The following is a 22,504-nucleotide window of genomic DNA, read 5'->3' as shown; positions in this document are numbered from 1 at the left end:
TCAGTAAGATTCAGTAAGATTCTCTGGTCATTTCTATTATTTCCGTTTCCATTATCGCTGTCAGTTTTAAAACTGGGAATATGCAATACCCAAAGACTGCAGATATCACAGGAACTGGGGAAAAAAGCCTATATTAGTGTAATTTTGAATGCTGTGGACAAGAATTTAACTCTTCAGACATTCATTCATCTGCCCAGGGTTAAATTGTAAATTTTGAGCCTCAGATGGACACATGTAAATTGCATTTCTGCTTGGAATACCTAGACAGCCAATGAATGTTCAAATAACATGAAGTAATGCACCCTCAGAGGATTTTAAAATAAAATTATCTTCAGCCAAAGGCCGGTCACCCAAAGTTCTACTATAAATTTGTTCTAAAATATGAAACAGTTTTCATTGGAGGTTAGGATTGCATATATGGATTTTGATTGGAGGTCAGGACTGGGTCACTGGTCTCTGATTGGGGCAAAGGACTAGGTTTCTGGAGTTTGATTGGAAAGTAGGGTTTTGTAAATAGATTTGGTTATTTGTAAAGATTGGACATACAGTTTTTGATTCAAAGTCAAGATTAGGATTGTGTTTTTTGATCAACAGCCAAGATCAAGCTTCGGATTTTAGAGGCAAAATCAGAAAAAAAAATTTGCTTTTTAAAAAAGGAATATCTGAGGGAATTACCAACATCACCTGAGGAGATAGCATTCATGTCTTTGCACTTCACGCTGTCAACGTGACAGACTTCATTAAAAAGAGAGATCATGTAAACCTCAGAGGTTTGAACTTGGTGCACATTTCAAACTATTGAAAGCTTTCGAATCAATTGTTCACTTGGAATACCCGGAATGCCAACTCAGAACTCATCAATGCACTTGCCTTAAAACAGATATTCCTGCAAAGAACATTTTAACTGAGAATGGTTCAATGATTACATGTCACTCCTATTCAGCTGATACAATTTTTCTGGATATTTGCCAAGTGAATGCTACTTCAAAGATTCTTATTTTCAAAAAGTTAACCACAGGGATTAATAAGAGGGCCTCAGATGAAATATATCCTCAGATGAACCAATAGTCTGATGCTTGGAATTGATATGAGATACAGTTGTTGACTGGTAATGGACCAGGAAAACATATCCAGAAATATTCTTTCACCAAGTCCCAAATGCTGAACAGTTAATGAAGTCCTCTGGCTGCATAGTCACTAATCCTGTGTAAGAGTCACACAAACCAATTTTAACATAGCAATTTTTAACAAAGAATAATGTAATAATGCTTGTATAACCTCTTCAGTGATGGTGCATGATTGTTGGATCAGGGCAATAGAGAGGCCTGTCCTCTTTTTTTGATGTGAAGATGCCGATGTTGGACAGTGGGGACAAAGTCAGAAGTCACACAACACCAGGTTATAATCCATCAGATTTATTAGAAATCACAAGTTCCAAAAGCTTGCGAATCTAAATAAACCTCTTTTTCGAGATATGAATGATGGATCAATATTGCCCAGCTGGAAATGTAGATGTGGCCTCAGTTCTTTTGAATGTCTCCTCTAGTGTAGCATTTCCCTTGGTGCTGCACAGGACTGAGAGGTCCACTCCATTACACACTCAAGTCCCTTACATCCAATTTGAACCCATGACATTCTCCAAGATGACATAGACCAAAGAGTGGAGAGGTTCGAAATCTGAAGTAATAACCAGAAATTCTGGAAATACCATCAGGTAAGGCAGTATATGTGGAGGGAGAAATATTAATGTCCTCGGTCAATAAGTTCAATTCCAATAAAAGCTCACAGATCTAAAACAGTAGCCCTTTTCCTTGCATTTTCTGTTTTTATTTTGTCATTTAAATATTCTCAGTCAACATCAGTGTAGCACAACTGTTATAATGATAACTTCCATCAATACAACAAATTGGTGATGAAATTGAGAATTAGTCATTCCCTTTAGAACAGAAGGACAGAATTTGTCGGAGCTAGAGTAGGCCATTTGGCCCACATCATTCAATAAGTTTATGATTGAACTTCTGCATTAACTTCACTTACCCACTTGACTCTAATTTCTCTGAATTCTTATGATGGTCAAAGAACTATCTATCTCAGACTTGTAGCCACAGTCATTTCAGGTAGAGAATTGCCTTATCTCAACCTGAAATGGTCACCCCCTTATCCCAAGACTGCGATCCCTGGTTCCTCCAAAAAGCAGGCTTTCAGCATTCATCCTGACAAACCCACAGAGCAATTTCAATGTTTCAGTAAGACTGCCTCTCATTCCTCTCAGCTCCAGAGAGTATGAAAGATTAATGCACTGTCAATGCTGGAAATGAGAAATTGAAAGAAACAGTGCTGGAAATACTTGGTATGTGAGGCATTCTGAATAGCTGAGTTACCGGGGAATCTAAGCCCATTCTACTCAATTGCTCCTCATAGAGCAGCTCTCCCAACCTGGGAATCAACCAGATGGACCTTGAAAGGATCTCCCCAAAGACAGGGAAATCATGGTGGCAGTAGAGTCGAATTTGGGCCAGTGCAGTACCCAGCAGTGAAGGTGGTGTCTGCATTGGCAGGGTCCATTGAGGACTCATAGTGGTGGGGGCATCGGTGGAGGTGAGATGGCGCCAAAGAGCAGAGACTTTCATTCCAACAGCGAAGGGGACTCATGTCTGGCCACCACGTGCTTGGTGGAGCACTTAACAAGAAGAACTGTAAAGTTGGACACTTTATTTCTTCATTTTTTGCCTTTATATTCTATGTTTTGGTTTATTTTTCTGTATCTTAAGATGACACCAGAGAGTGTGACACTATACAACACTTTTCACTGTATTTTGTGACAAGATATATGAGACAATAAATAAATCAAACAGATTACATAAATCTTGCCTTAACTACAAAAAGACCAAAACTGCACAGAAGTTCTCCAGGTACTGGCTCGGTGTTTGTGCAGATTTCCAGCATCTGCAGGATTTTGTTTTCGTACCATTTGTCATCTTAACAGCTTGCTGGACCTTCATGTCAACATTTTATGACTTGCGCACAAAGTTACCTCAATCTCTCGAAAAACTAAATCCATGGGGCCTTAGATTTGACCATAAGACATAGGAGCAGAAACTAGGCCATTCAGCCCATCGAGTCTACTCTGCCATTCAATCATGGTTGATAAGTTTCTCAATCCCATTCTCCCTGTAACCCTTGATACTTAAGAACCTATCTATCTCAGTCTTAAAGATACTCAATGACCTGGCCTCCACAACTTTCGGTGGCAATGAATTCCATTGATTCAGCATTCTCTGGCTGACGACATTTCTCCTTATCCCCGTTCTAAAAGGTCTTCCCTATACTCCAAGTCTGTGCCCTCGGGTTCTTGTCTCTCCTACCAATGGAATCATCTTCCCAATATCCACTCTGTCCAGACCATTCAGTATTCTGTATGTTTCAATTAGATCCTCCCACATTCTTCTAAACTCCACTGAATATAAACCCAGAATCCTCAAATGTTCCTCATATGTTAAGCTTTTCGTTCCTTGGACCATTCTCGTGAATCTCCTCTGAACATGCTCCAGGGTCAGTGCATCCTTCCTGAGATTTAGGGCCCAAATCTTTGCAGAATACTCCAAATGTGGGCAGTCCAGAGCCTTCTAGAGCCTCAGAAGTACATCCATTCTTTTATATTCAACTCCTCTAAAAAAAAATGCCATCGTTGCATTTGCCTTCCAAAGATTAGATTACTTACAGTGTGGAAACAGGCACTTCGGCCCAACAAGTCCACACCGACCCACCGATGCGTAACCCACCCAACCCATTCCCCTACATTTACCTCTTCACCTAACACTACGGGCAATTTAGCATGGCCAATTTGCCTAACCTGCACATTTTTTGGATTGTGGGAGGAAACCGGAGCACCCGGAGGAAACCCATGGAGACACGGGGAGAATGTGCAAACTCCACACAGTCAGTCACCTGAGGCGGGAATTGAACCCAGGTCTCTGGCGCTGTGAGGCAACAGTGCTAACCACTGTGCCACCGTGCCGCCCAAACTACTGACTCAATCTGAAAATTTACCTTAAGAGAATCCTAGCCTAAAACTCCCAAGTCTCTCTGCACTTCAGACTTCTGAATTTTCTTCCCATTTAGAAAATGGCCCATGCCTCTATTCTTCCTCCCAAAGCGCATGACATCACAATTTCCCACGTTGTACTCCATCTGCCACTTCTTTTCATACTCTCCTAACCTGTCCAAATCCTTCTGCAACCTCCCCACCTCCTCAATGTACCTGTCCCTCTACCTACCTTTGTATCATCTGAAAGCTTAGCCAGAATGCCCTCAATTCCTTCATCTAGATTGTTAATGAATAAAGTGAAAAGTTGATTCTGAAGAGCAACAATCTCTCACATCTCTGTTACAAACATAGGGAGCTCTGCACTTCCAACGGGGGTTTCCAATGTAGGGGAGTTTGGGTCTGGCCATAGGACCGTCAAGTCGAAACTACCAGGCTGGTCAGCTTAGGACCAATGAGGCAAGGGGAGTTGGGGTGGGGTGGGGGTGATCAGTGCTTGGATAACACTGTATTCCTCTAGCTTCAAAATCATTTGCCAAATACAGGCCCATTCCTCTGATGCTTTGTGATCTGTTTATAATCTCCTCCATAATTCTATCATCCTCAAAAGCTCACATATTATTCACAAGTCTGTAGATAATTCCTCTGATATTTTTATCAGGAATCGATACATGGTATTATAGAGATAGTGGTGATCTTTACCCCTCATTCCATGGCACAGCGTGACTGAAAGAAACAACAGGACTGTACGGTGCTCTAATCCACATTGTCACCCATTCCTCATGACAAGGGAATGATGATTGATTATGCTGCTAATTTGGAAGCAATACAGCTTTGCAGCTCTGGTATAAGCAACTTATTAGTCCGCAAGGATCCTGTTTCTCCTGTACTGTGACTCAAACACTCCTGTCAAATAATTACAACCTCTTATGTTGAGGACATTCTAGCTGCAGTTTCAATTAACACTGACAAAACACATTTGCACTGCAGTATGTGCACACAAACTCTCGGAGACTTGAACAAAATGCAGCAAATCGTTTTCTTTGTCAGTTATATTTCAATGAAGCTTGAAGTCCCTTTGGAGTAATTTGTCCCATTTCCAGGGTTCCTGACTGCCAGTCATAAACATCCGTTAATGCTCTCAAGTGATATAATAGGACATCTGTGACTCTTCCTCAATCCATTTTTCATGCAATAAGTTTTCAGTCTGTATCTGTGTGTCAACAGTAAAAGCCAGGAACTTAATGCATTTAAGGCTTTGGCTTTTAAAAACCATATGAATGGTCATTCCATGTTTCTGGAATTCCAGCAAAGAGACACATTAATAGGGACGGAGAGACAGTGACAACTTTTGTGATGTGGTGTGCAATTTATATAGAGTCATACAGCATGGAAACAAACCCTTCGGTCCAACCAATCCATGCCGAACATAATCCCAAACTAAACTAGTCCCACCTGCCTGCTCCTGGCCCATATCCCTCCAAACCTTTCCTATTCATGTACTTATCCAAATGTCTTTTAAATGTTGTAATTGTACCCACATATATATTATTACCATCTTTTTCAGACTTTGGATTTTGAACTAGTGGCATGTACATGAAGAGTTTTAATGATCAACTTTTCAGTATTCCTGGAGCCATGATTTTAAAGCCATTTATATCAGAGAGTAGCTGACTGGTACCCACCTGGAGTGATAATGGGAATTTGTATTATGAGAATTTATGACCAGAGAAAGCAAATAAGGAAAAACATTAATTTACTTTGCTTAGGAAAACCTCATAGAATAGAAAACCTTTGGGTTCAGTTCTCAGAAGACGTGACTGAGGTCAGGTGTAAGAAGAGTTTCTCTTGGAGAAAGGAGTTAGTTCAGAACAGTTAAGAAACAGGTTACCTCAGTGTCAGGATTTTAATTTGAAAATTCCAGACCAGACATGTTTGGTTAGAACCCTGAAACATTTTCTGCTAAAAAAAAGTTTAAAAGTGTGGGACTGGAAAAGCATAGCAGGTCAGGCAGCATCTGAGGAGCAGGAGAGTCCATGTTTAGGGCATAAGCTTATGTCTGAAACATCGACTCTCCTGCTCCTCAGATGCTGCCTGACCTGCTGTGCTTTTCCAGCGCCACACGTTTTGACTCTGATCTCCAGCATCTGCAGTCCTCACTTTCTCCAAAAGAAAGGTTTAAGCAGAATTGTGTGAATAATCCAGGAAAAGGCTATCGAGCTCTCAATTCTGGGAATTGAAAGTAATAGTTAAGTCAACCCAATATGTGTGATAGAGAAGCAAACTCTCTTTGGGGTTTGAGTACTTTAAAGTTGGAATAGATGGGATCTTGCATTACTATGTGTTTCAAAATCTTCCAACTTATGGAAACTGTCCAGTTTGTTCTATTTTATTTGCAATTCTTTTATATAATAAACATCCGTGTTATTGATAAATCCAAATCCACAGCATTGCATGCTTATGTTCCAGTGAAAGCTCACCCATTAAATACAACAAAAAAAATCTATCAAGCTAGATTCATTCTGGGATCTGACTTGCCCAGTAATAGAATCAGCTGAGATCATAATGCATTGCAGCTCCAAATCTCGTAATTATATTATTTGAGCTTGATTATGAATTACTCACTTTATTTATTGATGTTGATACAGTTTTTGGTATCATTATAATTTAGAAAGATATAACAGAATTTTTATGGAGGTTTTCATGACCACTGGACAATTCAAAGGTGAATGAATCACCTTTGGAATGTCATACTTCCCAATTGTTTGAGAAGTCGGGCCAATCTAACATACAGGAAAATAAAGTGACGGTTACCTCAGCCAATTATGAACACTGGAAATCATTAAAATAGCTTATCAATGAGTTGGTGTGAACGTTTCCACAGATATCTGCCACAAAACACGCTACATTTTCTCCAGGATATCAGAGCTCACGTCATTATCCAAGTGGATAAGCTGAAAGCCATAGTCACATGATTGGAATGGTTGGTTTGTTTTAATCACTGTTGGTTATTAAGCTTTGACCTGTGTCTGACAGTCATCTTGTAACATCAGAAGAGAAAGCAGCTCTTAGGTAATGCTTTCCGCTGATCTCAATCTCTCTCAAATGTCTGAGTTCTGGAAAGAATCTTGTGTTTTTTCTGTAAAGTAAACTGATTCCCAGCTTTAACTGGGACTTTGATCAGCAGTTTGACTTTATCTGTTCTTCTGTGAAAGGAACTTCTGTGTCTACCCAACTAAAAGAATCTTCACTGGACATTTACTTACTGAACTTTTTAAATCAAATGAATGAAATCCAATACCTTTACTTATAATTAATTTGAAACTAGTAACTTCTTTCCTTCTTTCATGGAACTATGCAAGGCAGAACAAGCTCTTCGGCCCTAGATGTTGGGCCGACCTGTGAACTATTCTCAGTTCGTCCCCCTACACTATCCCATCATCATCCATGTGCTTATCCCTGTCTTGGGTGCATATATGTTGGCACGAATCATTCCTCATACCCCCATCAGTTTTTAATATAGTAATAAAAACTATTTTGCTGAAACCCAGAACATTTTGCTGTGAATCATTTTAAACTGGACTTTAGAAACAGGATTTGGAGAAAATCATCATGGCCTATTTTTAAAATGGAATAAACAAAAATAAACAAGAAAGCTAGCCCTGCTCAAACACAAGATGATATGCTTAAAATGACATTTTCCTTTTGTCTGGGTCAGCCACCAATGTAGTACATTTAAAAAAATACTCATTGCTGTAATGTAAGGAGTGCAGCAGTCCATTTTATGCACAGCAAACTCACATAAACTTCAATGTGGTAACTAGCAAATAATCAGCTTTCTTTATTGATTGAGGGATATGTATTAGACAGGGCCCCAGGAATAACTTTAGTACAGATATTGGTGAGATACACCGCTGCAGGTCACCTATGATGAGAGTCATTGTTGGAGGTGTCATTATTATCCATTGTTCTTGCAGAACTGATGGCAGAAGGCTGAGTTTCAGTTTCTTATGACGTCTGGATAACATTCACCCTGGACAAACACCAGGGTGAAAGTCCACCAATCATTTACTAAGCATGGACAGTGCTAGCACATAATCACGTTGCATTCACCTACCTAGCAACAGTCTCTATACTCTGTGTACGTCACTACTGGAAGTGCATTATTGACATGTTAGAAATGTAAAACTAATTGCAATGCCCAATTATCTGGAAATTTCCATTATTCACAAATTGTATTGCACTTGGATGTAAGTCAAATACAAAACAGCCATTCAGGATCTACATAAATATGCAAACAAGGAAGACTCTGATTACAACTAAAGATAACTAAGGATCCCTGACCAAATACTCTTGTCACATTTTCATCAGGGAATCTTTTTAAAGGCATGCTGAAATATCAGGATTTGAAAGGCCACCATGTTTTGACAGAATTTGAGGAGGAAAGACTGAAATTACAAATAACTCCCCCACACAATCTTGAATGTTTACAGCCCAGCTTGAGGCCACTTGGCCCATCACACTAGCATTTCACTGGAGCAATTCCAAACTAGTCATTGTTGTCGTGTAGATAATGTGGCTGCCAATTTGTGAGGTCCCATTTACAGGTTTGCTAAAACTGCTCAGCAAAGGCTGGTGCAGATACGTTTGAAGACACGAGGAGTTGGAACTTGTATATGAGAGCAGTCTAAAATCTGACAGTTAAAAAAGAAAATCTGGAGTAGCTGTTGAAAAGAGACAAAAATGTAACAATTACACTGAGAATTCTGTGACAGTCCAGTTGAATATTCTGTCCTTTTTATTGTCAGATATGAGTTGGAACTTTTGTTAATTTATTTTAGTTTTCTCTCATTTAGTTCCACTCCCAGAGTGCCTACTGTCATGGAATGAAAAACACACTGTTCGTAGCCTATCTGTTACATTCACATAATTATTTCTATGTGACTGCGAGAATTTTTTTGTTTCTTTATGCTGGGCTGAAAAAATATGAATAGTATATCAAATGGTGTTGCTCGATATGCTTGTTAGAACTGGGAGACCTGCTGAGGTTTGGTATTCATCAGAGCTGACTTGTTCTTTTTTGAGGGGAGAAATATACTGACCTGATACAAGTCCCACTCCTTGGTTCCACCAAGCGCTTCATAAAATATGCATACAATCAATCATTCTGTTCAGTTAACACCTAGGCTATCTTGTGTGGTACAACTGAACTGTGCTGTCACCATTTGATATGGCTTATAGGTGTATGAAATGGTCAGAACACATTCAGACATTGCCAGTGAACCCATTTTTTATTTCAATGCGTCAAAAAAAGATTTTCTCATATTTCTTCCAATTTAGTCTAGTGTAATCGCAGCTCACAATGTGGTCTCCTCTGTGTTGCTGAGACCAAATGCAGACTTGCAAATGGGTGACCGCTTTGCAGAATGCACCTGCTCTGTCCTCAAAAATGACTCCAATCTTTTTCCAATTCAAAATACCACCTTGCTGACATGTGACCTTTTCTGAGTTGGGCCTACAGTAGTGTGAAACCTAATGCAAGCAGGACAACCAGCACCTCAATTTATGACTTACATCTTCAGGACTCAATATTGAGCTCAAAACGGTGGCACGGTGGCTCAGTGGCTAGCACTGCTACCTCACAGCGCCAGCGACCTGGGTTCAGTTTCATCCTTGGGTGGCTGTCTGTGTGGAGTTTTCACATTCTCCCAGTGTCTGCGTGGGTTTCCTCTGGGGTGCTCCGGTTTCCTCCCTGAGTCCAAAGATGTACAGGTTAGGTGGATTGGCCATGCTAAATTGTCCATAGTGTCCAGGGACATGTAGGCTAGGTATATTACCCATGGGAAATGAAGAGATATAGGGTAGGGTGGTAGGTCTTTATGGGTTGCTGTTTGGAGGGTCAGTGTGGACTTGATGGGCTGAATGGCCTGCTTCCACACTGCAGGGATTCTATGATTCAATAACCTTTGATTGTAAACTTTGTCTTTCATTTTGATTCAACCCCCCCCCCCCAAACAACCTCAGTGCCTTGTTTGCATGGGCGTACTCTCATGAGAACTGCCCTATATCTGCTATTCTCTCCCAACATTAACACCTACTCTGCATCTGTATTACTTCTCTTTACCGTTAACACTCGTTTTGCTCTGGGGTAAGTTTACCCGCTGTCCCCCTTCTCCCAACACTCCAATTCCTCTTCCTCAACAGCACGAAACCTATCACCTCTCCGAGTTCCTTCCGTTCTGAAGAAGTGAGCCATATCAGGCGGCTTCTCCCTCCACAGAAAGCTGCTAGACCTTCTGAGTTCCTCCAACAATTTCTGTTTTTATCATGGAAGGCAGTTTGCTGTTAGTGGAATAGACAAGCAACTGGACAGTCACAGACGGCTAGTTTGGGATTATAGTTGGCCTGGACTGGTTGGACCGAAGGGTCTGTTTCCATGCTGTATGACACTACAACTCTATAACTGAATGAGCATCTATCATTAACAGATATCACTGACATTCAGCTGCTCTTTAACTTGCAACACAGACACTTGTGGCAAACTTACTTCAATGAGGCAACAGTCTTATGGAAATGAATTGTATGTTATGGTGAAGCAGATCCATGGGCTCCATTCTAATTCTATTGCATCACTCAGAGCCACAGAAGAGATTGATTTGAAGTCTGTGGCCCAATCAGAGGGGTTGTTAATGGCTTGTCAACATCTTGTCACACTTCACTTACTCTTTCTGATACTGTGGTAGAATTATAAACAGTGACACTCACTACAAAGGCCTCTGTTAATATGTCACAGTCGTCGGTTTGTGTCTGGGTTAACTATTGACAGCGAGATTTTATGGTGAGATTTGACCACCAGCTCAGGAAGGAGCTTGGATTTTCTTTTAAACTTGTCAGGGAAACATCAAAGTGAGCATCAGATGGTCCGAAAGATTAGAATGCTCAATGGACACAGCAACAAAGATGTGATTTACCAAGCTCTATACACATAAACTCAGGAAATGCTGCTACCTGATTGGCATATGTTGGCACAGTGATCAGTAGTTAGCACTGCTGCCACACAGTGCCAGGTACCTGGGTTCGATTCCACCCTCCACCCACTGTCTGTGATGAGTTTTCATATTCTCCCCGTGTCTGCATGGGTTTCCTGCAGATGCTACAGTTTCCTCCCACAGTCTAAAAATGTGCAGTTTAGGTGTATTGGCCATGGGAAATGTAGGGTTACAGGGATAGGGTTGGGGGTGTGTGTCCAGCTGGGATGCTCTTCAGAGGGTCAGTGTGGACTTGATGGGCTGAATGGCCTGCTTCACACTGTAAAGATTCTATGATTCAAACCCTCTTTAGATTAGATTAGATTACATTACAGTGTGGAAACAGGCCCTTCGGCCCAACAAGTCCACACCGACCCGCCATCATCATAACTTCCTAACATCATAGTGGGTATTTCTACAAGGACTTCTTTTGGTTCAAGAAGGTAGCTCCCCACCTCTTTCTCCTGGATAATAAATGCTGGCCTAGCAATATCCATATCCCATGAATGAATTCTGAAAAAAAGTCACTAATTTCAATTTGACTTGTCGAGTAAGATTGTCCACCTGCCAGGAATTTTTCTGAATGCTCCAACACTGAAGGTGAATCTCTTCAACACCATGGCCAAAAGCCTTGGAAAGCATAAATTAAAAATAAGTGAGGAGGCAGGATTTTTTTTTGACAAGAACTAGCATCTATAATAATATGATAAAGCATCGCAAAGAGAATGTTATGAAACTAAACATGACATTGAGCCACATAAGGATAGCTTTGGACAGATGATCAGAAGCTTGGTCAAAGTAAGGTGCTAATTAAAACAGGAGGGAGTGGGGAAGCAGAGGGAATTGCTGAATGTTGAGCCTAGGTAGCTGCTCAGGCACCAATCAATGCCCGTTAAGATAAAACAGAATTGGAGAAACACTGAAACCATGACGGGTTGTGGGGTGTGATACAGAGATAAAGGGAGCCATAAGGAACATGGGAAAAGGTTAACCTTGTCACTAAGCCCATTACTACAATTATTAAGGAAATTTGTAATCAATGATGATCATCCTACAATTGAGGCCTCACTGGACCTGGGCTTAGGTACGCCAGTGAACACAGGGTTCATAGGTGAACAAGGCTTGGCATGAGACAAGATGTAAGCAGCAGAATTTTACCTAAGTTCAAATTCAAAAAAGGTGAAGTGTGGGAGGTCAGCAAATTTTTGCAAGGTTTGTGAAGGTTTGTAGCTCAGGTTGAGGTTTAGGGTGTAGGTTTGCTCGCTGAGCTGTAGGTTTGATATCCAGACGTTTCATTACCTGGCTAGGTAACATCATCAGTGGCGACCTCCAAGTGAAGCGAAGCTGGTGTCTCCTGCTTTCTATTTATATCTTTCTCCTGGATGGGGTTCCTGGGGTTTGTGGTGATGTAATTTCCTGTTTGTTTTCTGAGGGGTTGATAGATGGTATCTAGATCTATGTGTTTGTTTATGGCGTTGTGGTTGGAGTGCCAGGCCTCTAGGAATTCTCTGGCATGTCTTTGCTTAGCCTGTCCCAGGATAGATGTGTTGTCCCAGTCAAAAAATTTAGACTGGGACAACACATCTATCCTGGGACAGACTAAGCAAAGACATGCCAGAGAATTCCTAGAGGCCTGGCACTCCAACCACAACACCATAAACAAATGCATAGATCTAGATACCATCTATCAACCCCTCAGATAACGAACAGGAAATTACATCACCACAAACTCCAGGAACCCCATCAAGACAAACATATAAATAGAAAGCAGGAGACAACAGCTTCGCTTCACTTGGAGGTCGCCACTGATGATGTTACCTAGCCAGGTAATGAAACGTCTGCATATCAAACCTACAGCTCAGCAAGCAAACCTACACCCTAAAGGTCAGCAAATGGCATTGGAATACTGGAGTTGTGATATAACAAACATATCATGAGGATGTCAGCAGGAGATAGTACAGGAAGAGGCAGAGCTGTGTGATCATATAGAGGGAATAATAAGCGGTCTTTGTGATGGTATGTAAATATGGCCAGATACTCATACCACCAATGATGTCAACACAATCTGGTGGCATTAGTACGCAAGAATGGGGAGCTTGAAAAGTATGTGAATTCCATTCAAATAAAGTATATTGTGTTTCCCACAATCATTTACATGGTTTAAATTACAGTTTCCCTGAATCAAATGAATGAGCCACATCTTCAGGTCAAAATTGAGATTCTGCCAATTCAGATTGAGATCATTTTCTTCCATCAGACAGGTAATAGTATATGCAGCTTTAATGGTTTATATATCAATAAATATTTAATTCAAATAGTCATTTGCTGAAAAAGGACATTGTGTCCAAGCTTTACATCTTTGCAACAATTTGCAAGAATACCAACTTAAGGTAAAAAGCACAATTTATAATATATGAGAAGATAGTATTGATTTGTTGGCATGTGAACCAAAATGCATCAGGTAATGATTGCTGACAGTGAACTATCAGTTTTCTTTAACATTTGAAACCAGGTTGGTTGACCCTGCTTGGTCAAGAAATTGCCTGGAGAAATACACCAGCGAAGGCATTGATTCAGGTACAGTGCATACACATGTTCTTTCTGCCTGAAAGGAAGACAATCTGCCTCATTTAAAATTTAGGTAATGCCTGTCAGTTAACTATCAATCGTCATTAGTGGGCAGCATGGTGGCACAGTGGTTAGCACTGCTGCCTCACAGCGCCAGTGACCCGGGTTCAATTCCTGCCTCAGGCGACTGGCTGTGTGGAGTTTGCACATTCTCCCTTTGTCTGCGTGGGTTTCCTTCGGGTGCTCCAGTTTCCTCCCACAGTCCAAAAATGTGCAGGTTAGGTGAATTGACCATGCTAAATCGTCTGTAGTGTTAGGTGAAGGGGTAAATGTAGGGGAATGCGTCTGGGTGGGTTGCACTTCGGTGGGTAGGTGTGGACTTGTTGGGTCAAAGGGCCTGTTTCCACACTAAGTAATCTAATCTTAATTACCAATGTCCACTTGCCAATTGACCATCATTTTCTTCTCATAAAGCATTAAGGGTTAAATGATATTAAATTTGTAAAATTTAAATTTTATTTATTTGTATTTTTATGAATTGCTCTGATGAGTGCAAGATAAAAGAAGTTTTGACACGATGTGTCTTGTGTTAATTTTATAATAAAAATTGACACTGTGCGCATCAATTAGTGTATAGCAATAAAAGTGGCAAATAGTTCAGTTTAATTCTTAAAACCATCTTCAGTGATTGTCAATGAAATTCTTTATAGCTGGAGGCCAAGGTGCCTGATTAAAAATTTGTATTTTCAAGGTAAATTCATTTTCAGTTCATTGTTAAAATTGCACCAGGTCACCACTCTTAAATCCATCAGGGACACAATTTATGAAAAAGAGTAAAAGAAGTAATTATTAGATTAGATTAGATTACTTACAGTGTGGAAACAGGCCCTTCGGCCCAACAAGTCCACACCGCCCCGCCGAAGCGCAACCCACCCATACCCCTACCACTACATTTACCCCTTACCTAACACTACGGGCAATTTAGCATGGCCAATTCACCTGACCTGCACATCTTTGGACTGTGGGAGGAAACCGGAGCACCCGGAGGAAACCCACGCAGACACGGGGAGAACGTGCAAACTCCACACAGTCAGTCGCCTGAGGCGGGAATTGAACCCGGGTCTCTGGCGCTTTGAGGCAGCAGTGCTAACCACTGTGCCACCGTGCTGCCCACAAATTATGATCCATGAGATAAGAAAAGAAAATAGGAAATAGTAGCATGCCTAGGTCACGTGGCACATTGAGTGTTGCCTCAACTCCACTTATCCCTCAATTCACTGACAGACTAAAAATCTGCCGAAGTTAGCCCTATGTGTCAGATCCTGCCCTAATGCTGTGATTTTTGGAAAACTTTGTTGTAATTTGTGATTATGAAAATTTTATTAGAAAATGGAAACCTAACACCATAATTCCAAATGCATTTCAAATGTCTTTCCCCTAAGCAAAAGACTTTCTTTGGTTGTGTTTTGCTTCTCATTTTTCACTTTTGTTTCTTTGATTGTTACAAGAGCACAGGTTGGATAAAAGGCTGTTTGATGGACCATTGAAATTCATCAATTTATTCACCATTGACGAGTGTGTACTGTCTGACTGGCAACAGCAGGGGATGTGAGGAAAGATCAGCTGTGGGAAGAGTGATTCAAGACAGGAGATGAGGAAATCTTCAAGGATATAGCCAATCAGAGTCGACAACCCATTCTCTGATTGTTAGGGATTCGTCATGTAGAGACCCTGCTGTACCTTAAGCTTCATGAAATTTATGATATTTCTGTACATGAACAGTTTCTGTTGCCCTTTCTGCAAAGATATGGCAATTGAGGATTGAAGATAGGTCTGTCTACTGACCTGTCAAAGAAAAACCCCAGAATTTCATTTTGAAAGACTTGTGAAGAATGTAATTTTATTGATGGAAGTTTACATTGAAAGTACTTATCCATTCAAGTTATCCTCAGTGAATGGAAGATTTACCAAACATGATTTTAAGTATAGTGTGATATTTAAGTGAAGCCAGGGACCATATTTTCATTTTAGCTATGTCTAAAATGCATAGTAGAAGATTGCAATTGATATTAATGTCACTCATTGACATGACTGATTTTAAAAAATTGAATATTATTAAGCGGGAGAGGGTTCAGGAAAGATTTACCATGATGTTGCTGGGAACAGAAGGTTTGAGTTGTAAAGAAAGGCTGAATAGACTGGGAATTTTTTCCACTGGACCATAGGAGGTTGAGAAGTGACCTTATTGAGGTTGATAAAATGTGAGGGCTATAGACAATGTGCAAAGCAGGTAGCTTTTCCCTAGGGTGGGGGATTTCAAGACTAGGGGCATATTTTGAAGGGAGGGCAGCACAGTGACTTAGTGGTTAGCACTGTTGCCTCACAGGCCAGGGACCCAGGTTTGATTCCCGCCTTGGGCGACTGTGTGTAGTTTGCACATTTTCTTCGTGTCTGCATGGGTTTCCTCTGGGTGCTCCGGTTTCCTCCCACAGTCCAAAGGTGTGCAGGTCAGGTGAATTGGCCATGCTAAATTGCCCATAGTGTTAGGTGCATTAGGCAGGGGTAAATATAGAGTAGGGGAATGAGTCTGGGTGGGATACTTCTCAGAGGGTTGGTCTGGACTTGCTGGGCCGAAGGGCCTGTTTCCATACTGTAGGGAATCTAATCTAATGAGAGGAGTAAGATTTAAAAAAGAAATGAGAGGCACTTTTTTTTACACAGAGTGGTTCGTGTGTGGAATTAACGTCTAGAGGAAGTGATGGATATGGGTGCAGTTATAACTATTAAATGACATTTGGATAAGGACATGAATAAGAAATGTTTGGATATGGGCCAAGCACAGGCAGGTGGGACTAGTTTTGTTTGGGATTGTGGTCGGCAAGGACTGGTTGAACTGAAGGGTCTGTTCTTGTGCTGTATGATGCTATAAGTGGCATTAGGTTTTGCCATCTCCCTGCCTCACCTAAGCCCACAGTGTATTGATTCTACTAACTTTAGAGAACAGAGAGAGTTCAGTGCAACCAATAGGATGGGGAGAATGATCCAGATGTTTGAATCATGAAGCTGCCCTTGAGGGTACAGTAATGTCCTGCTGAGGAGTCAGGAAGGTAGTATTTGCAGAAAACTGAGTGCTGTATTCAAATTTGATGGTACTCATAATTACCTTCAATCCCCAAACAAAAAATAAAGCAAGTCTGTTCATCAATTATGCAGCAATAATTTGAATTTATACGGCACCTTTAATGCCTAAGGGGTTTCTTATGCGGCCACAATTTGAATTTATACAGCACCTTTAATCCTTAAGGGGTTTATAGGTGTTTATTGCGACAAAACATGATCAAGAAGATTGACCAAGTGCAGCAGAGAAAGAGAGGAGGAGATAAAATTCCAAATTTTAAATCAGAAGTTTCTGAGTCCTTAAACACGCTGCGGACTTCACATTATTGCAACTGGAAATCTTCACATTCACAGCTGCTAATTCCCTCCAATAGATGGCCCCTGTGCGCAGTAATTATGGACTCAATGTGTTGAAAGGGGAAATAGGGAGAGGTGGTCCTCAAGAGGTTCAGCAGCTTGTATCTGCCTGGTACTGAGGTAACCTCAACTATCATGTCCTCTAACAAACATGCATTCCTCCTCTATTCCTGTTACATTTCCTAATTTATCACCAGCTAACAGCATTCTTCAACATTATGAAATGTGTCCTTGTGAGGAATGGTTGCTTTAAACTGAGAATATTGAGAGGGTGAATTGGACATAAACAGAGATGTAGGGCAGGTGATATCATATTGGATATCCAGTACACCATAAGACCATAAAACATAAGAGCAGAAATAATCCATTCAGCACATCGAATCTGCTCAGCAATTCAATAAAATCATGCTTAATCTGATAATCCTCAACTCCACTTTTGTGCCTTATCCTCATTAGACAATGCCTCCATAGCTGGTATCAGCCGAATGAACCTTCTCTGGACTGCCTTCAAGGTTAGTATATCTTTCCTTTGATAAGGGAACTAAAACAGTTCACAGTATTCCAGCTATGATCTGACTTGTGCCATGTACAGTTTTAGCAAAACCTCTCTGTTTTCATACTCGCTATTTGATATTCAATCCCACTGCCTTCAATAGATTTAAACATCAGATGTATCCTGGACTGGGCAAGTGATTCCAGTTGGCTTGACATTCTGACCTGGTACAACTTCATCCCTTAAGTCTTCAAACTTAAAAGTGGGTGCTTACTAATTTACACCAAATAAAAATCCGAGAGTTTAAAGATATTAACACCTCTTGACTTTTGGTCTTGTCCCCGCCTCTACCTACAGCATGTTTCATCGAAAAGTGAAAGACAGTGCATCGGCACAAATGACATGACTTGATGACTTGATGAAATGCATTGTAACGTTGTGCTCAATCTATCTTAGACAATGGGTTTCCAGGTGTTAGCACTAAAATAGAAAAGTAAGATGACTCTTGCTTATTTTAAGCCCAAAGGAAAGATAAAAGCATTCGAAGGTTACAGAAGTAACTTATTGTATCTCACCTGTTCGTGATATTCAATCCCCATGCTCAATGTATTGATGAGAATAGCAATCATAATTCCCCGACCAAAATACTTGCTGTCAACAATCTTACGGCAAGTGTCACAGACCGGCTTCCAAAACGTCCAGCACTTGTTTGCTGTGGTTACTCGCGATTGACTGCGCTGAGGGTCTCTCTGATCAGTGTAGTGGGTGTCCTGGGTGAACTCGTACACTCCCTCGCTGTCTGAATCCAGCGTCTCATTCTCCCTCACCTCGGATTCACTGCCCCTGATGCAAATGGGGCAGCTCTGCGGGTCGCAGTTCAGGATGTCAGCTGTTCCACCAGGAGAGCCATAGGGCAGGCAATGACCGGATAGCTTGCAGGAGCTTTTACAATGGCCTGGCAACAGAGTAATCACATTGGGATGTTTAATGCTTTAAAAATCAAAATTGCATGAAACAAAAAGACAGTAGATGCTGAGAAATTTGAAATAAAATCAGAAAACACTGGAGACACTCATCAGGCCAGGTAGTATCACTGGATGGAGGAACAGAGGTAACATCACAGGTCAGTAACTTTTTAATAGAGACGGAATATAATGAATTTACTGAGCGGCTTGTGATTCCAGCATTTTCTGTTTCTAACTGGGATCATACTTGTCCAAATAAACAGACTCTGAGGTTTACCCTGTTTCCATTTATTAGTACTAACAGTATTTCTGATTAAAGCACATACCTGAAGTATCAACTGCAGGGAATGTACCAGTTTCCTCTTTTGCATAACTTCCCTATAGCTCCACTTTGCTGGCTCTCACTGAATAAAGCAGCATTGTTTATTGACTTAATCATTTTATAAGCTTTTCTGAAATGTTTCCTTTCTGTTGAGGTACACAACATTGTTGAGGCCACTGTTGGAGTACTGCGTACAATTTTTGTTGCCCGGCTGTAGGAACGGGTACAGAAGAGATTTACCAGGATGCTGCCAGGACCGGAGCGTTTGAGTTAAAAGGAGAGGCTGGATAAGCTGGGACTTTTTTGACTGGAATATAAGAATCTGAGGGGTCACCTTACCAAGGTTTATAAAATCATGAGGGACATGAATAAGGTGACAGGCCATGGTCTTTTCCCCAGGGTGGGGGTTCAAAACTAGACAGCATACTGTAAGGTGAGAGGGAAAAGATTAACAAGGGACCTGAGGGGCAACCTTTTCATGAAGAAGGTGGTGCGTTTATGGAATGAGCTGGCAGAGGAGATGGTGGAGTCTGGTACAATTACAACAGTTAAAAAACATCTGGATGCCTTTAGAATGTTTAGAGGTAAAGGGGCCAAATGCTAACAAAAGAAACTAGATTAACTTAGGATATCTGGTCAGCATGGATGAATTGATGACTCTGTGACCTGGTCTGTGGGAGAAGCTTTATGCTTTGTGGGACTATAGTTGGTGCAACTGTGACTTGTTGGACATTGGGTTGTGTAACATGCATGTAAACATGCAAATAGGAGCAATAGTAGGCCACTCAGCCCTCGAATCCTGTTCTGTTATTCAATATGGCCATGACTTATTTGATTAGTCCACATTCCCACATACATATGATAACCTTTCATCTCCTTGCTTATCAAATTCTTATCTACACCAGCCTCAGAGTCTGCTTCCACCTCCTTTTGAGGAAGACAGATCCAAAGACATATGAGTTATCAAGAGTCTTGAGTCAGGTATCAAATGTAACTCTTTCCTGTCCAGAAGGCATTTTACATCCTTCACTTAGCCCTTCCCTGCATTTTTTGGTGGCAAAATTGAGAGGCTGTCACTGGTATTGATCTGCTCGTCACTGACCATCCCAGCTGGAGCCAGGTGTTGGACTTGAATATCTACTTGACCCACTCAGCCGTGGCACTATTTGTAAATGTTGGTGTGAGGTCACCATCTGATGCTCTGCTTTGTTTCCTTCTTCTTATAAAAACCTAAGGGCAATACTCATGGGATGACTCATGGGAAGACCCATGGGAGGACCCATGGGAAGACCCATGGGATGACTCATGGGAAGACCCATGATAACACTGTGAACATTCTGAAATGGCAGTGAGATCGATTAGCCACAAAACCACTCAAGCATTAATTTATGAAAGAGCAAGACAGAAACATTACCAAAAATGTTGGTGAAACTTTGCCTTAATGTGACAAATTAGTTTGCTATTGACCTCTTTACATGTACCTACAGATGCAACTTAGACTCCATGACTTTCGACCCAGATTCAGAGACTTGCCTGCACCTTGTGATACACAAAATTGTATTTATTCATTCCACATATGAACCACCCTCTGTGTAAACTCAGGTGCTTTTTAAATCTTCTTCCTAATTCCTTAAAAATATGCCCCCTAGTTTTGAGCACCCTACCCTAGGGAAAGACCTTTGCTGTTCACCTTATCTATACTCATGATTTTGTAAACCTCTGTGAGGTCAATCTTCAATCTCCATGTGCTCCTGTGAAAAAAGTACCAGCCTATCCAGCCTCTCAAACCGTCCAGTTCCGGTAACATCCTTGTAAATCTTTTGTACACTCTCTCCAATTTAATACTATCTTTCCAATAGTAGTGCAACCAGAACACAATTGTAAAGGTGGTCTAACCAACATCCTGTACAACTGGAACATGATGTCTCAATGGTCTGACCAATGAAGTGTGCGAAATGCATACTTCACCATCCTGTCTTCCTGTTATGCCACTTTGGAGGAACTATGTACCTAAAGCCCTAGGTCTCTCTGTTCGACATTCCTCAGGCCCTATGTACATTTGTGCATGAGAATGGGTGCCCTTGGCAGAGCCAGTATTTATGGCCCATTGCCAAACTCTGTCAGACTGAGTTGCAGACTGTACAATCCCAGAGTTCACTCGAACAATCTCTGATTTTATCTGAACCCTTTGGTCACCCCTAGGTTACCATTCAATTCATAATTGGACCATTAATTCAAGTCAATTTTAGTGATTAGAAAATGCTTAATTGTGGGCTGAAGATTATTCTTGAGTCATCTCAGTATTAATTCCAATGTGAATGTAATAATTACTAACAGATGAGTAGCTGCTGTGTGAAGGAATGGAGGACTAGGATGAAGGATGAAGACTACAGTGCAACTTGTTTAACTGCAAATTGCTGAGCTCTATTATGATTCGTACTGAGGGGATTTGTTGTTACTGTTTAAACTGGAATTAAACAGCACTTTATTCACCAATAGTGTGTGAACAGAATTCTCTATCAGCTTCCCATGCACTTACAGCTTGGGTTATCAGAACATTTGAATGTGTTGGGCCTGATTTCTTTAACTAGGAGCAGTGTTCATGTGCAGAGCTGGTTTCGAAATCAGTACCTGCAGAGTTTAATTCTTTTTTCTCCCAATTTTAAAGCTGATGGATGATAAATCAAGCTTTTCAGATCTGGAACTTTCTCACCAGCGCTGCCTTTGAGCAGCACTAGGCTTATTATCATGGGAGCTACTGAATTGCCTTCAGCTGGGAAAGGGTTCCCAGGTCTGGCACTGTTCCAGACAATAAGCACCAAATTTGCTAACGCTGACCCTGACACCAAATTGCCAGAACATGTAAACTAACCCCCACTGGAATGAGTGTGCAAGACATTACTGCATATGGGGTATAACAGCAGGCTCCCACTATTAGGCAACCGTCAAAATACCAAAGATAAAAAGCCGAGCATTATACTGAGCAGTGTTTTTCTCACTCTGTTGACAGTGAGGGTCAGGGAAACCACCGTCAGCAAAGGGATTGGGAGAGATACTGATCCGAATGGGAGAAGGAAGAGGAGTTGCTTTCTAAGGTGGCCTGATAGTACTGCACGGACTCACTCTGGTCACTGTGACTGATGTCTGGCACCTGAAAAACTGAGGGGATTGGGCAATAAGCCAAATTGGGAACAATCTGAGGAGTAGAGGACGGCTGGATAATGTGGAAAATCCAACTTTCTGTCTGGGTGTGAAATGCTGCAGACGTTAACAGTGACATTCCCCCCTCCTCCATTATAGTGATTTTCACTCCCTCCCCACACCCCCATCCCATTACAGTGACCTTCCCCCATCCCCATTACAAATAGTGACTTTCCCTCCAACCCCATTACAAACTGCTACATTCTCCTTCCCCAATACAAACAATGACCTTCCCCATCCCCATTACAAACAGCGACATTCCCGCCATTACAAACAGCAACATTCCTCCCATCACAAACAGTGACATTCCCCCACTCCCGTTACTAACAGCAACATTCCCCCCATTACAATCAGTGACCTTCCCCTTCTGCCATTACAAACAGTGACATTCCCCCTCCCCATTACAAA

At 41.2% G+C, this 22,504-nt stretch overlaps 1 protein-coding gene across 7 annotated transcripts in view; it reads right to left on the bottom strand.

Moving 5' to 3' along the window:
- The window catches only part of LOC122562009 (voltage-dependent T-type calcium channel subunit alpha-1G-like), a 304,845-nt gene that overhangs the window by 186,744 nt on the left and 95,597 nt on the right, over positions 1-22,504 (bottom strand). For all 7 annotated transcript variants that reach the window (XM_043714394.1, XM_043714395.1, XM_043714398.1 and 4 more), the window contains exon 8: positions 18,184-18,563. In XM_043714394.1, coding sequence (XP_043570329.1) covers positions 18,184-18,563 — 380 coding nt within the window. The remainder of the gene's footprint in view (positions 1-18,183; positions 18,564-22,504) is intronic.

This window comes from Chiloscyllium plagiosum, chromosome 24, assembly GCF_004010195.1.
Source record: "Chiloscyllium plagiosum isolate BGI_BamShark_2017 chromosome 24, ASM401019v2, whole genome shotgun sequence".
NCBI lineage: Eukaryota > Metazoa > Chordata > Chondrichthyes > Orectolobiformes > Hemiscylliidae > Chiloscyllium > Chiloscyllium plagiosum.
This window is presented reverse-complemented; position numbering and strand designations above follow the sequence as displayed.